The sequence below is a fragment of the Pinus tabuliformis genome, chromosome 6 (assembly GCF_031772625.1).
Source record: "Pinus tabuliformis cultivar Carrire ecotype Pingquan chromosome 6, CPIR1, whole genome shotgun sequence".
Lineage (NCBI taxonomy): Eukaryota > Viridiplantae > Streptophyta > Pinopsida > Pinales > Pinaceae > Pinus > Pinus tabuliformis.
Window position 1 is genome coordinate 1,721,216,423 of NC_142292.1, and position 16,864 is coordinate 1,721,233,286.

The 16,864-nt window shown below is 36.4% G+C and overlaps 1 protein-coding gene across 1 annotated transcript; it reads right to left on the reverse strand.

Annotated features, from left to right (window-relative positions):
- Positions 1-9,181: 9,181 nt before the first annotated feature.
- Positions 9,182-11,847, reverse strand: LOC149265670 (uncharacterized). Its single transcript, XM_089429655.1, has 2 exons — positions 11,061-11,847; positions 9,182-10,624 (listed from the first exon to the last, which is right to left on the reverse strand). The coding sequence occupies exons 1-2, from the start codon at positions 11,619-11,621 to the stop codon at positions 9,374-9,376; spliced, it is 1,812 nt and encodes a 603-aa protein (XP_089285781.1). The 5' UTR covers positions 11,622-11,847; the 3' UTR covers positions 9,182-9,373.
- Between the last annotated feature and the right edge of the window lie 5,017 nt (positions 11,848-16,864).

A 16,864-nucleotide genomic window follows, 5' to 3' on the forward strand; every position in this document is an offset into this window, starting at 1 on the left:
ATACCTTTGCTTCCTAGGGGGGAGGACATTGATCCATATTTATGCAGAAACGAAATGAAAATACATATTTAAACATAAACACAAAGCTAGAGTGAAAATTGAAATTCACTTTATTAATAAAATACTGAAAATTGTTTACATGCAAAATGGAAATAAACTAACTCGAGTAATGTTAGCTTATCTCTGAAAGAGATGTGGTGGCTACATGCCTCTGAAATATGTTACAATGAGGCTTGGAGGCTTTTTTATCATTAAGAAACAATGGGAAACCATAAACATCCAAAAACCTAACCCTCAGAGATGAAGCGCCAAAAGCCTGTGGGCCCCGTTGGGGTTAGCTGGAACGTCAAATTCTTGGGGTTGTAACTTTGGCATACTATCTTCGTTTGGCTATCATAATACCTCGTTTCAAATATCTCCAAGAGGAGGCGGAAAAAAGACTAGTAAACCAATTTTGCATTTTTCCAGTCTCTTCGTTTTCCCAAAAAAAACGTCTTTAAGGCCCTCAAAATGGCTCTAGAAGTTTAGGACCTGGAAAACTGCAAAAAATAGTAAGTTGTGCTACTGTAATTAAGGGAACTGAAAGAAACAACGGTGGGGGTCCCAGTGGAATAGCTGAGTGGCCACCTATATCCACCTGGATCGCATCATGTTTCTCCTTTACATACATTTGATTCATTATAGATTTTATATTAAAAGAAGATCAATGAGCAATGGTCTATGTGACCAACTTTCAAGCGCAATTTATTTACCACCAAAATTATATTTATAAACAATGATAAGGCTCAGTTCAGTCACTACATGGATCTTATTATGCCAAGATACCTACATACATGTAGGTTGCTTATTTCCACACACAATATCAATACGCATACGCTCATATGTATGTTCAAGCCTATAACATACACAGAGTACTATTGAATAGGAAAATTAAGCCCTACAGTAACGACTGGATATTACAATTGTTGTAATGAACTCAAGCCTATTAGTTACATATATGCTTGTAGGTTGACCACAAATCTTTTAATGCAAGATAGGCCTAGATTTACACCCACGGGGTTAATTTCTCCCTATTAAACCCTGTAATCTCATGCACATGCATTTATTCAACATAGTAACTATGTGTGTGTGTGTGTGTACAAAGGAATCTTAGTACTCATTTGAAGACTAAGTAGTGTGGTTTGGCATCATATTTCCCTTCAAGAATATATTCAATAAGATGTGAAACAATTGTGAGATCACCCATATAGGCTTTGTTGTTAGCATAACACATGCTCCTACATCCTTACCATGGTAATTTGATTTCAACATGGTAATTGAGCCTCCTCTCAGGCTCGACTTATTGGTGTCACTAACATATTATAGATATTATCAGTTGTCTCTATCTATAATGATAATTGCACCTCCCATAACCGAAAAATAACATCTACCAAGAGTATTGAAGACCCAGAGCCTATTATCACTACAACACCAAACAACATATAGTATAGAGTACTTATCCTTGAGTAATAAATTTCATCAAGTGCATGGCATAAATGCAAATTTCATGCCTAATCTAAGGCATGAAATCAGATTATTAGGACTTATGAACAATCTCAACCACAATACAAAAACACATGAATTATTTATGCTCAAACATTGCACAAACCCATTAACCTGGGTATGATTTGCTAAAAACTTGGGGAGGTAACCATGTGAAGTTGTTAGGTTAATAAGGCCATAAAATAGGAAATCTCAATATTCCCACTCAGAGTGTGAAGATGCTAACAAAGCTTACAATAATTAAAAGATCATGTTACTATGATTATGGAGGAATTCCATGCAGGTTACTATTGAAAGATAGTCATTATATACACTATTAGGATACGATTTAAACTAAACATCATAGTTGTAACCAAATTTTCAAGCAAGGATTTACCACATTGTTCCAACAACTTCAAAGCGGTATCAACAACATACCAGTGATATATATAAGCATCAAGATCATGGATAATGTCTCATACATCAATAGTATCATTTAAAATAAAAATAAAACATATATTCATTGTGACTAAAGAACATGAGAAATACTTATCTCAAAGCTATCGGGAAACTAAGTCCGAGACGATGACTCTCCACCCAACCATAAACAGTGGCAGCGAATCCTCACTTGAAGTTGTCAACTTCGAACCAGATTTCAGATATTGAGGAGCCTTCTGCTCAAGGATTTAAACACAACTACCAGTTGAACCAGGGGCTCTAAAGAGTTTTCCACCTCCACCCACCAACTAAGTTGTAATCTCGAGTTGCATAGGGAGTATAGAGACATGATGTCTCCACCCCTTAAGGTTGCATCATTATGGTTCAACCCAACTTAGGGACTTCATAACCCATAATAAAACCAAACATTCAACAAGGAGCTTTCAGAAATACTCCAGGAATTTCTAGGAAAAAATTCTCCACCCCAACCCTCGAGGATTTCTGAGAAACACCATTTCCACCCTCTAGTCACTAGGGAATAGAGAGGTAATAAATCCTCACTTGGAAGTGATTTCTCTAGTCTCCTTGCCAACCAAATAACCTTCCTCTGTTCCTCTACCCGTTCATGCTCTATCTCAGTTTTTCAAATGCATTTTATATATTCCAAATATGTTCTTTGTGTTCTTTATTTCTGGATTTCCATCTACATTCTTTATTTATGGAGTTCCCTCTGTGTTCTTTATTCCAAGAGCTTCCTCTTCACTCTTTTCTCATGCGTTGTCTCAGCAGATCGGTGCCTCTCCTTTCTGCTACTATGCAATTCCTCCTCTCATTGCTGCACAATTGATTTTCAGTAGTTTGAATCTTCTTCTTTGTGCTTCTCTTGTATCTCCCTTCTTCCTTGTGCTTTCAGTCGTCTAACCCTTCGAATGCCTCCTCTAGCAATTTGATTTTCCCTTTTACGTTGTTGTGTTTTTCTCCAGAAACTCGAGTCCTTTTCTCTCTCTTTTCTATTTGAATTCAAATAGGGACCTTTATCACCATCGTCTTGCCAACCTATAAAGAGGGTGCCAATTGTTCAGTTGTTCCTAGATTTATTTTTTTGTTGGTTGGCTCGTTGCAGTGGGTGACCAACACACCTCGCTAGTTGTCACCCTACCCACTTCCTTTCAATTTCTTGTCATGTTGTTCAATTCCTTAAATTCTGAAAATTCCAGGCCATTAAAAATGCACGAGCCAACCTTTAATGGCTTTCATAAGCAGTCCATATTTCCTCCAGCAAGCAACCTGACCCATCCCAGACAACTAACCTCCCAAGTCCCCGGAATTTGTGTCCCTTGACTCAACCCCAATTTATCAATTATTTACATAAAATATTAGGATACATTTTCACAAATAGATGATTGAGGTTGTCACAGGTAAATAAACATCAATCCATGACAAACACCAAAACACTTGCACATGTGATATTGATAAGTCACGGTATTGGCCCATGATATTGTAACAAAATCTATTTAAGATTAAGAATCTCAATGGTAAAGTGAGAGTAAACCTCCATACTTTAGAACTTTATTACAAAGGTTTTTCTTTTAAGTATATCAATGTTTAAGTTATATATTAGTTCTTTTTATAATTAATGATGATAATAATAATAATTTAAATAAAGTTATAATGTAGTTAATTTTTATGATTTTTTTAATTTTAATAATGTGAGATGTATCATGAAGTGTTTCTATTAGATTGATGCCTCTTGCTTACCAGCGATTTAATTTATATGGCTGTGTTAGTATATAAATAAAACATATATACATTTAGAACCATGGAAAATCTTAACTAGTAAATAGGCTTTGTTTCAATACCACATACCCAAAAAACCATAACTCATTTTATATGACGCTTGTCCATATAACATTTTTTTTCAATTAATCAATTTAATTAAAAGGGCATAACCATTTTTTAGATAAATCTCATCCTTTGATCTGTGAATACTAGTAAGTATAGATGTGTCTATTTTGGAATAGAACTTTTACAATTGAAATAATTGTTTTGTTGATTCTCTTGGATTGATGTCTATCCAAGGTTATCTATCATTTAATTTATATAGTTGCACAAACATGAGTTATGGCTTTTTGGCATGCAATATTAACAAGTTATTGTATTGGTCTATGGTATTGTAACAAAACCTATTTATAAGTTAATAATCTCCATAATAAAATGAGGTGAATCTACATGGTTAAAAATATTATTACATATATTTTTTTAATATATATATGTTTCGCTTTTATATATATATATATATATATATATATATTATAACGAAGATGCGTAAAATTTGCGTCATGAAAGTTTAATTTGCACAGAAGCTAGAATGTTCTCTTCCACCTAATCTCAAAATATGGTAATAGCAAGTTTGGTTGTGATACAAGAAAAACATTTCCAACATTGGATCCCAGAACATGGGATTTGACTGTTAATATGATTGAAGGTGGTGCAGAAGAGGTGGACAATGTTGTAATGGGATTTTTGACCAAGGGCCATGGCCAAAAATAACTGCTTATGTAATTTCCTTTCTGCTACTTCAAAGAATGTCATACTTCCATGTTTTCATCCTGTCGATGTGAATGGAAATGAACACTGGAAGAAGAGAGATTGAAAGACATTTTAAGAATGTCATACTTCCATGTTTTCATCCTGTCGATGTGAATGGAAATGAACACTGGAAGAAGAGAGATTGAAAGACATTTTATGTTAGAGACCAATGGGATTTTCTTTATATTCAACAATATGAATGAAGGTGGTGCAGAAGAGGTGGACAGGGTTGTAAAGGCTATACGAAAATCCTTTGACCAGGGGCCATGGCCAAAAATCACTGCTTATGTAATTTCCTTTCTGCTACTTCAAAGAATGTCATACTTCCATGTTTTCATCCTGTCGATGTGAATGGAAATGAACACTGTGAAGAAGAGAGATTGAAAGACATTTTATGCAAGAGACCAATGGGATTTTCTTTATATTCAACAATATGAACTTTCTCGAATTTTAACACATTCCACTACAATTCAACATATGCAGCCTATCGAAGCATAGCTTTGAGTGAATTTCTGATATTGAAATTTGTGTCTTAAAGATGTCAAGACAACATTTTCTGAAATAAAGATTATATCAATAAACCATACATTCAGGACAGAATCCAGGCCTCTCCTTAACTAGTCATACTAAGTAAGAACATCAACCATGAAATACAGTCATGATAAAAATAAGAAGAAAAACCATGAATTATAAAAACTATTTTGATTGTATTGAAGAGAACAGAGCATTCAATTAACGATCAAGTTTCATACATCCTTCAAGTTTCATACATCTTTCAGGAAATTTTTAGCAAGTTGTCTGTATTCAAAAGCAAGTTGATATATTCAAGCTTATTATGTGATACCCAGGAAATGTAATAGGACTTTTTCCAAATAATATTTCTCTTCATTTTCAAAGATTTGAAAGCAATAAGTTTATGATGATTAACACATGTTAATTGTTGCATTTATACCTAATAAGACATATGTTATTCTAAACTTTCCAACATACAATAAATTACATTTGGCAAGTCAAAGTCCATAGTGTTGAATTGTAACTAGTGTCGGTCTTCATAATTATGATGTCATGACTTGATGTAATTATTGTACTTGTCAAAAAAATATGGTAAAAGAAAAGTTATTTATATATGAGTTTCTTGCCCCATTGTTTTGATCCTGAGTTGTGTACCCATTGAGTGCTCTAGGAAGTCAAAATCAAAATCATAAAGTAAAACCCTTGAAAATATTTTATGTCATGGAAATGTCTAGAGACTGCCCAAGAAATCAGATTGGCTAGCCTTGAGGATCGGCCTAGAAGAGGCTTGAGGACCCACTCAAATGACTATATATTGGTAAGGAATTTGTCCTCCAAAAATATACTTACATTCGACTTTATTAAGGAGATCTGAGGCAGAACAGAAGTGTGAAAAGGAGGAAGAAGGATAGCGAATCTGGAAGATTGTTTTGGTCTTGTATTTTGATTTATCCCTCTTTGGCAATCGAATTCTTTATGGAAGGACAGATTGCCTCAGATTCGAAATTGTGAAATAAGGAACAGATTTTGTTTGAGTGGTTGGCCTGGTCTCTTGGTGGATGGTCTAGTGTCTTGGTCTTGGAAGTTTTTATTGAAAATTCTATAAAGAGGAGTTTTTTGGTTTTTCTCCCTTTGGAGAGGTTTTTACCTGACTTGGAGCCTATTTCCTGTGTTTCTCTTTCTATTTCCTGTGTTTCTCTTTGTTTGCGATCTCTGCGCTACCACTAAGATCTGAATTTCTGAGCATCAAGATCTGAATTTCTGAGCATCAAGATCTGAATGTCTGAGCATCAATTCGTTATTGATGTTATTGTAACCACCAAGAAGGAACTGAGATTTCTTTTGAAGAGTTTTGAGCATAAATATTTAGTTGAAGAAAGGTAATCCTCCTTAAGTTCTTGGCATAAGACCTAAAACCAGCCAAGCCTCCGTAAGTTCTTGGCATAAGACCTAAAAGGAGCTGAGTCTCATACATTGAGGTTTTGTGCATAAAGAAATTTTGGAAGGCTTGTTTTAAAAATTCTATTCCTTGATAAAGAGGAGCCGAGACTCCTGATGTGAAAGGTTATATCAATCATTTTTGGATGGTGTTGATCTGAACTGATTGAAGAAAGAACTGAGCCTTCTGCCTTTAAAAAATCCAAATCTTTCGACCTCCTGCATGTTTGTACTTCACAATCTGCACTGTTTGCACATATGTTTTTTTCATTTGAACGTCCAATAACCTCTTCTTCATTTGTGCAGGGGATGCTGTGAGATTCCGAAGCTCTCAAGTCATCCCGACTCTGCCCTTCACAACTTAAAGCACCATCCATAGATTTCTCTTCATCAATTGAATCATTCTTTACATCCTCATCATGTGGTTCCAATTCCTGATCCTGAACCTTGTTTTCCTTTGGCAACTACCTCTGATGACTCTTCTCCACCATTATTGCCCGTGACTATCGAAATATCCTCAGTATAATTAGGGCCCTCAAATTTGCATATTCTGTATTTCACTTTCATCAGGAGGAACAGTTCCCTCTTCTTGTACCTGTGAATCATCCTCTAATTCCTGTTCATGAACCTTGTTTTCCGTTGATACAACTACCTTTGATAACTCTTATACACCATTACTACCAGTGACCATGGAAATATCCTCAGTATGATTTGGGACCTCAATTTGCATATTCTGTATTCCAATGTTACCAGAAAGAGCAGATGTCTCCTCTTGCACCTCTGAATCATGCGCAGAGGGTACGTCTAGCTTGACACCATCTGTCACCCCTTAAATAAATTGAAATGAAAAAAACTCGCAAATGAAAAGTATAAGTAAAGAGCTGGAGAAATAGAAACTCCAATATGGTATGTGCAAAAATTAAAAAACCGTTTTGAAACATAATTCCAAAAGGTTAGGTTTCTAGCTAAACGGGGTTTTGAGCGAAACCAAAAGTTAGAAAAGGTTTTCAGCCAACTATCCAAACAGAGGTTTTCACCGGACAAGAATTCCTATAGCGTGTTGGGCCAGACCCAAAAATCGCCCTGATTTCGGGTGAGCGTTCAAATTCTCAAAGGGATTTGAAGAAAATCAATATCCAGAAAGGGTTCAAACAGGGTTTGGAACCAAAATTCAAACCAGGATTTAATCCTATGTAGGAATTCCAAATACATATCTGAATTGCATCAAGTTAAAAGCAATGACATTATCCCCTCGGTGATCTTCACGCGTTCCTTCACATTCTAAACAAAATACATATAAAAAATAAAATATTTGGCCCACGAAATGGAGAACTCTAAGTCCACTATTTTCTTAGCTAGGACTGAAAGTGTGATCCCATCCTTAAAGTCTCTGAGCTTCATCAATACAAGGAAGAAATTTTCTTTTTCAATTGTCAATATAAATCCACTGTCAATCTTTTTCAATTGTCAAAATAAATCCACTGTCTACGTGGAACAGATCTGTTGAATGTAAGTGTCAGCTGTCTTGATAATCCAATTATTAACTTGGTCTGCTGACTGTAAGAGTCCCCTGTCTTGAGAATCCAATTATTAACTTCTTCATGGAACTCTGCATGGATATAAACCTTCCAACTAAGCTTCATCCTCACGCTTCTTCATGGATCTTTGCATTGGATATAAACCTTCTTTCATCTGCTTCATCTTCACTATAGTAGCTGTGTAGATTGCAACAGAGCATTGCGTAGCAACCTCAACTCTCGGTTAGGAAGAGGACAGGACCCTCAATGGCTACTTTGTCATAAGGGTCAATGCTATGTAGATTGCAACAGAGCATTGCGTAGCAACCTCAACTCTTAGTTAGGAAGATGACAGGACTCTCAATGGCTACTTTGGCACAAGTGTTAATAAATCATAGGCCTCAGAACCATCCACACTCAGGGACACTAAGGAGAATGAATGAGAATCGAAGAGAATATGTTTATTATTTTTATCATTAAATTGACATTATGTTTTATTATTATGAGAATGAATGAGAATGGAATAAAGTAGATTTATTATTTTTATCATTAACTTTACATTATGTTTTATAATTATATTTTTTATTTAATATTAGTCATTAGTTACCAAAACTATACTATAAAAAATCACCAATTTGAACTGATTATAAAAATTGAATTGTATAAATTTATCATTTTTATTATTTGATTTTTTTAATTTGATTATTTTTATCTTTTAGAGTTGTAATTAATTAGGATATGGTTGTGTTACATTTGCAATATTTTTTTTCCTTTTCCATGCTCGAGGCAGGAACAGGATGAACCCTACAGGTAATACACTGTTAAGGCGGCAGGCAGCAAAGCGGATGAACCCTCCAGGTAATATACCAAAACAGAGTGTAGTTTTTAACAACAATCTACAGCGATCTGCAGTACTCCGATTGTTTTTTTATAAGAATAAATTCTAAAACCTAAAGACTATCAGTTTCTGAAAACTGACAAATTTGACATCAGTTTCTGAAAATGTACTTAAGAATTTGATATCAAAACTTACAGATATTGCTATATGAGGGAAGGCTTTTGCACGCCTACTCTTCTTTGTTCTTAAAATTAAAACTTCATAAAACCTTCAAATTTTGAAACAGAATTTATTCGGAAACTACTAAATTTCACAAAACTTACAAAAATTGAAACAGAATTTGTATATTTAGAAACTTATTGCATTAAAACCCTTTCATTACATCCAATGGGATATACAAAACTTTTTTATTTCAAACAGACAGCTGGGATGTTAACTTCCCTGAAATAAATGATTTCTGCATAACAATTATATACATGTTATATGCTCTACATTTTCACTGGAAATACGTCGAGGGTATCTACTGACTTTTATCCTCCTCCCCATTATTTCGTCTGCGAGTGATACCGTTGCTGGGGTTTTTTGTTTTCTTTTTGTCTCCAGATTTCTTCCTTTTATTGGATATTTGCTCCTCTAGCTGTGCAATTCTCAGGCTCAGGTTATTAATCAACTGATTCTGCAATTCAGTTTTATTGAACAGATCAACCACCATCTTCTTCAGTCTCTCATTCTCATCTCGCACCTTCACAATGCCTTCTTCAACATTAGTATCTTCCCCCGCTCCTGTACCTATTACCTCTCGAGTCTCTTCACAGTCCATGCCTTCACCCTCTCCATGCTGTTCAGGAACTTTATTTGTCTCCGGTTGTGACTTTGACAGATCCAAATCATTCAACCCCCTGCATGTCTGTACTTCACAATCTGCACTGTTTGCACATATGTTGTCTTCAAATCCGATAATATCTTCATTTGTGAAGGGGACGCTTTGAGATTCCGAAGCTCTCAACTCCTCTCGACTCTGCCCTTCAAAACTTAAAGCGCCATACGAAGCTTTCTCTTCGTCAATTGAATCTCTCTTTGCATCCTCATCATATGATTTCAATTCCTGATCCTGAACGTTGTTTTCATTCGATGCAACTACTTCCGATGCCTCGTCGCCACTCCCCATGACAATGAAAATATCCTCAGTATGGTTAGGGGGCTCAATTTGCATAGTCTGTGTTTCACTTTTAACAGGAAGAACGGATCCCTCTTCTTGCACCTCTGAATCATCCCCCACTTCCCGATCCTGAACCGTGTTTTCCTTTGATGCAATTACCTCTGATGACACTTCCCCACTACTACTGCCTGTGACCATGGAAATACCCTCAGTATGATTTGGGGCCTCAATTTGCATATTATGTATTTCAATTCTATCAAAAACAACGGATCCCTCTTCTTGCACATTTGAATCATGCGCAGAGGCCACGGCTAGGTTGACACCATCTGGCAACCCTTCATCCTTTATACCTTCTTCACTGGGACCCCGCACAAGCAACTCTCCATCTCCAATTTCCTCTTCAGTGGGACTTCTGTCCAAGGACTGCAAACTTCCATCCTCTTCTCGAGAGGTGACCAGTTCATCACCATGCGTATCCTCCGCATCTTCTACACCCGGCAAACCTCCCTCTCCTATCGATTTGCCACCTAATATGACATCTACCATTTCTTGCAGATTAACAAGCTCACGAATTACCGCTTTCCTTGATTCCCTCACAAATGAATTCACACCCTGCAAATCAAAATGCATATTTATGTTAAGATCGCTCAACGCTGCTGAACTCCTAGCATTCAAGTGATTGAAAGAGTATAAGCAACAAAGAACTGATATAGAAACTAAAATAGGGTTTATACGAAAATTTAAAGAAGGTTTTGAATCATAATTCAAAAAGGGTTTTAACCCAAACACAAATTCACACTGGGTTTCCAGCCAAACATAAAAGCGAATAGAATTTTGATCGAAACCAAAAGGTAAACTTTTCTGCCAATGATTTAAACAACTTTTTCTACAGTCAAAAGTGTCTATAACATGTTGGACCAGACCAAAAAATCAAAGAGGATTTTAGAACAGGCCCAGATTTTGGGTTGCAGTTCAAAAGGTTTTATACAAAGTTAAACCCGAAATTAAAACCGGATTTTAATCCAACATAGGACATTCAAACGCATACCTGAATTGCGTCAAGTTTTAGCAGCAGTGACATTATGCCCTCGGTGATCCTCAGGCGTTCCTTCTCATTCTGAAGGATCGACTCCACCACTTGACTATCAGCAAGACGCCGTCGTATATCTTCGGCCTTTGCCTTCACATCACGTATAACCCTTAATTTCTTTAAAGGTGCACCCTTCCTGGCGGAAAAACCTCTGAAAGACGACTGAATTTTCTTGGCTGCAGAAGTCTCGTCCAATAGAGGAACCGCGGCCTTCTTAATCCCTGAAGACGAAACGTGTGTCTCGGAATCGATGGGTATCGAAACAACCTTCTTGGGATTAAGTTCTGCATGACCATTCCCTTTGGTCACCGAACTCGGACTTGGCGAGGGATGATCAGAAGGACCATAGACAGGAACTGTGAATGTCCTAGGCTTAACCTTCGGAGCGCCCCAGTAATCATATTCGGGTTTTGTTGGAGTCACATTGGATGCAGCGTAGGGATGAGAACTGTAAGGACTGCGCTGTGGCCTTCTATACGGGAATCGATCCCAGAACCCGCTGAAAGACGGATCTGCCATGACTTTCTAGCGATTAAGTGATTGAACAGACAGCTTTTTAAGACAAGACAACTTCTTAAATCGAACAAAAGCCTGGAAACTTTGTTGTTACCTTGAGGCCTCTGCAGAGTAAAGCTTTATAGAGAATGAGTTCAATTCTGGAACTTTCTCGAGGTTCCAGCTTTACAGAGAATGAGTTCGATTCTGGAACTTTCTGGAGGCTCAAGCATTATAGAGCATGAGTTCGATTCTGGAACTTTCTGGAGGCTCAGTTCAAAGATCATCAAACGCGACGATCCACGTCACAAGCTACCGAGGTGACGTGACGCCTCGACGTCGGCATAAGAATTTGACAGATAAAATATTTTTTCAAAATGTCATTTATACCGCAAGATTCTATTAAGTTATCGATGTGAGACGGGTTGGAAAGGGAGCTTATATGTATTTGGAGTGGGAATTTATTAGGTGTAGATTAATTGGGATGTGTGAGGTTTATTTTCTATTAGATTTAAATTTTATGGGAGTAGTGTTTAAAATTGAACATGTTAGAGTTTATTAAAGGGTTTTTATCATGTTAAAGAAGTGCTAAGAAAAAATTATATGGCAAAAAAATTTAAGTTTTGATTTTGTCATGTTTTTAAAAAATTAAATAATATTATAAAATTTCTTAAGAAGGGTTGTTGTTCGAAAAAATATTTCAGAATATTATGGAAGGTTGGATATCTATTATCTTTGGAGGCTATATTGAGGCGGCAAGAGGTTTTTGCAACAATGAATATAACGTACTGGAGGTTGTTGCAACAATGAATATAATGTGATGGAGGTTGTTGCAACAATGAATATAATGTGATGGAGGTTGTTGCAACTTGCAACTTGCAATGCCAATTTGCTAGTAGCAATAATGGCGAGCCACCACATTGATATTCCAAATTCTTACAAGTTTTTTCATCTCATGTAGATTCTACTTGGACATTTAGAACCGAGAGACTTATGAATGAGATTGTGAATGGATTGTAAATTGTAATTTGCAAGCCCTAGTGAACAACATGGGCATAATGGATTTCTTCAACTCTCTTTTTGAAATAGGTGCTAGATTAGGCTCCCAAGAGTTGAAAAAGGGTTTTGTCTGCGAGTGGAATCAAATTACATTGATTTTAACAAGTTTTGTTACCAAATTTGATTATTTGGAGCCATTTTTGCATGTGGGCATTGGGACTGGGGCAATGGTATTCCCCTGTAGCACGAATCTGGTCAGCAATGGTATTCCTCTGTAGCACGAATCTGGTCAGAATTCCATGTTCCAACAATCACATATTCACAGGTATTTCTCAGCAATCTAAGTCTACCCATAAGACATTGTTGCTTAAAAAGACTCTGATTTTATATAAAGTGCTAGTTGTTCTTGCTACCTGCAGGGGAATCAGTTTTCTTAGCTTTGGTGTTTACCAGTAATAAAGAAGCTTTTTAATATTCCAGTTTCTCGCATAAAGAACCACGAGTAATGTTGCCCGAGTCATACCCCTAGCTAAATTAGTTCGCAATTTTCCACACTTTTCTTTATCTCTATACCCCCTTGAACTCAACCGCCGAAATATGCACTGAAATGAAAAAATCCTTTTTAAATGAAAAATACCAACAAGATCACGCTGATTGAATCCTCAGTGTTGCTTTGTCTCCAAGGCATCATAGTTGGAGAGTTGGTGCTAATGATTGGTCTAGGGTAGCAAACCAATCGAAGTCTTGTCTCTCTGACTGGTCCTATATAAAGCTAGTAGTATGGGCAAGTCGAGCTTTTTCCAGCGCATGTTGAGCTTGTTGACGAAGATCTTCCCATCGTTGTTACCATCGAAGGGGTCGAATATTCTCCTCAACCTCACATTATTCATGCTATGGTACAATAGCCTGAATATTCTCCTCCACCTGAATAAGGTTGCCAATCATTACAGATCTAAAAATTGCAAGGCATCCCTCAATGGAAATGGTGATCCTATGATCATTTCCATGAATCTATCACAACAGGGACAGCATATCTCATTTCTAAAGACTAGATCTCATTGTCTCCCCTCATCGGCATTGTAGTAGGACCTTTATCACCTTCCATATGCTAGAAAAAAACTCTTGAACAAGATATGCCTCTCCTTGGGCTTCTTCAGGACATTAACTGGATAGATAGACCTCCAACTTCCAAGTGACTCTTAAGGCTACTAATATCAGTCTACATCATCGCCTCAATTCACATTGAACTCTGGGCATCCAACCTGCAAAATAAGAGGAATAATATAAAATTCATGACCAAGTAAAATGCAATGTAATCATCCAAATACATATCCTAAAAATTGCAATTTGACAAAATTTACATGAAATAAATCCTTAGTCAGGATCTAGTTGATGGTCTTACATTATTCTCTATTAAGCCTTCCAAATATTTTGCAATCAGGATCCTCGCTTCTTCATAATATAAATAACAAATCCACTCATCACTGAAAACATAAATGGCACAAAGAACCGGATGAGAGCTCCAAAGAGGACATCGACGAGATGGGAAAATTGTAAACAACTACATTTCAGATTCGACATCAACTTTTCATGCCATTCGAGGATTCTCCTATACTAAAAATAAATAAATCACATTTCCTTCAAGAATTTACTCTAATTCAGTTGGATCATCTCCCTCCTTTCTGATATTCCTTATATGCTCCTGGTCACCTTTTACCTACTAGACAGGAGCTAAACAAGCTCATTAGGGAGGACATTTACAGGAAATTCGTCCAGGTCACCTGGGTCAATCCTCTGGGAGGGTTGCGCCCAAAGATGGCCTTCTACACTGAGCACTTCTTGGAGTTGAGAGACAGGCTCATTGTTCGACCCCAGTATATGTTTCACCACTAGATGCATGCTCTTTGCATTCCTCTAGGCCAATTTAGAGTAGGTTCTCGTAGACTTCGGGTAGAGACAGACCACCAAGTGGATAGACTAAACAGACTCTGCTAGATATGTCATTTACAGGAAGTGGAGACTGAGGTGCACTTCATCCTTGGATGCCCTGTCTACTACGAGATCAGAGGAAGGTTTCATTGCTTGTTCAAATATTCTCGGACCCTCGCCGACTTTTTCAGGTACCCCGATCAGAGACGTTTGGCCCTATATATGCAGGAGGGTCTTAGGTTCCAAGTGCATATTCTTCAGCCTCTTATCAGACCGGACCCCACACAGAGGATCATGACATTTTCCAGGGTACTACCTCCAGACAGGGGCACCAAGAGATCGATTGATACCAATACGTATCTAGACTCCAGATCAGTGAGGATCCCTGGGACCTCACCCTACCACACAATATCTCAACAACAGTTTTGTCTCAGATCTGTTCTTGGGAGACAGACTAGGTCCTCCAACATTCAACAGCTTGTGAACCCCCCTAGGATATGATTTAGTGGATAGTCTGCACTTTCCATCGACTCTTCATCAGGCCAACAGACTTTGTGGAGTTTCTTCAGTGTTATTCATTCATCCTCAGATGTTAGGAGAGATGGGTTTGATCCGCAGACCTATTAGCTCCTGGATCTTCTCCGTTAGGGCCAAATGTTGATTTACTTCATGCATTATAGCTTTTATAAGAGACCATTTGGTTTTCCCACTTTGTATATACATCAATGTACTCAACAGTCCCTTTGACCTACATTGTGGTCATTAGTTGGACATAAATATAATTATCTTATCTTATTATCTTATCTAAATTACAACCAAATTTTGAGACGCCCTAAAAGCAACCCTAACTTCACTTCAAAAAAATAAAATTCCACGTCGATCAATTAGAAAGTTAGAAAGAAATTAAAATCTTGTACCACATATATTTCAAATGTCTTCGGATTTCCTCACATAAACAACAAGGCTCAAATGAATATATATATATATATATATATATATATATATATATATATATATATATATATATATGATTTAAACATATATACATTTTAAAAAACATGTAACAATATTTTTAACCATGGAAATTCACCCCACTTTACTATGAAAATTCTTAGCTTGTAAATAGTCTTTGTTACAATACCATGGACAAATATTATGGCTTATCAATACCATGCCCCCCGTATGACACATGTTGATATGGCATTATATTTAATTAATTAATTTGACATGAATTAATTAGCATTTGCACCACATGCTCCAAAGGAAACGTCGTAAGGCAATGGCATAAGAAACAATAGCATAAAAGAACGAAGTCAAAATTTTATGCAATTTTGTTTCTTTACTGATGTTTCTTTTGTATCATATAGAAATGTTTCAGGGAGATTCCAACCAGGATATGTTCAAAGTGAAGGTAATGCACAACACTTCACTCTAAAGGATTTCTGAAAATGCTCTTCATTAAAATTCTAGAACATTTATAAGTAAATGATTTAAATCAAACATTTCATAACAAAGTAATATCATATCACCTTAATTCACAGTGCAATGGATAATAGTTTTTGTTCATTAGAAATTGGTCTAATTTTATGAGGAAATCTTAATAGAAAGACTTTTGTAGTAAGGGGAACATTAACAAACTACCTCATCATTTGTTATATGATGTTGTTAATTTAGTTACTTGTTGCTTCTTATCCTTATTTCACTCGTGTAAAATTTCCAAACTATAAAAGAATGGTATTATTTGTTGTCTCTTTGGACTATTGTATTTTATCTAACTCAATCTGATGTAAGTGGGAAATTATGCAATTCAATGTGATCAGAGGAAGCATTGTTGTCGATACAAAAGAAATTGGGAAATACATTGTCCACATGGAAAAGATGAGATCCGTGTTGTTTAAAATGGGAGTTTCTTCTGATTGAATCTTTCCATGGATAAAATTTTACAGGACTCTATCTTCAATGAATCTCAATGGACATTGAAATTGGGCGGCTTTCAACACTACAAGTTCTGTAAGTTGATTGATGAAGTAATCGCAAGGGTAGCACAGAGTTGATACCATCCAAACCCATTTCTCCAATGAATATTGAGGTTGCGAAGTAGAGTTCATTTGTCTGAACTCCCCCATATGTATATCAGACATTTGTTTACTTGGGTGCAATAATCTTTCTTTTTAATGCAGTTAATGCACTGTGTAAATTTTATCCAACATTTGAACACACAGTGTAGTGGGGATGGATCTTCTAGTGTTACCCTCTATACAGAGCATCTTCCTTATTTAGATGCAATTAGAATAATATTAACAAAAACCCCTTGGGTTTGCAAGGTAAATAAGAGGGTA

Bases quoted from the DNA above. Each gene is read 5' to 3' on its own strand.
- LOC149265670 (XM_089429655.1), bottom strand. From the start codon at position 11,621: ATGGCAGATCCGTCTTTCAGCGGGTTCTGGGATCGATTCCCGTATAGA. The intron at 10,625-11,060 runs GTATGCGTTTGA...TTTGATTTGCAG, and splicing joins TAAAACTTGACGCAATTCAG to GGTGTGAATTCATTTGTGAG.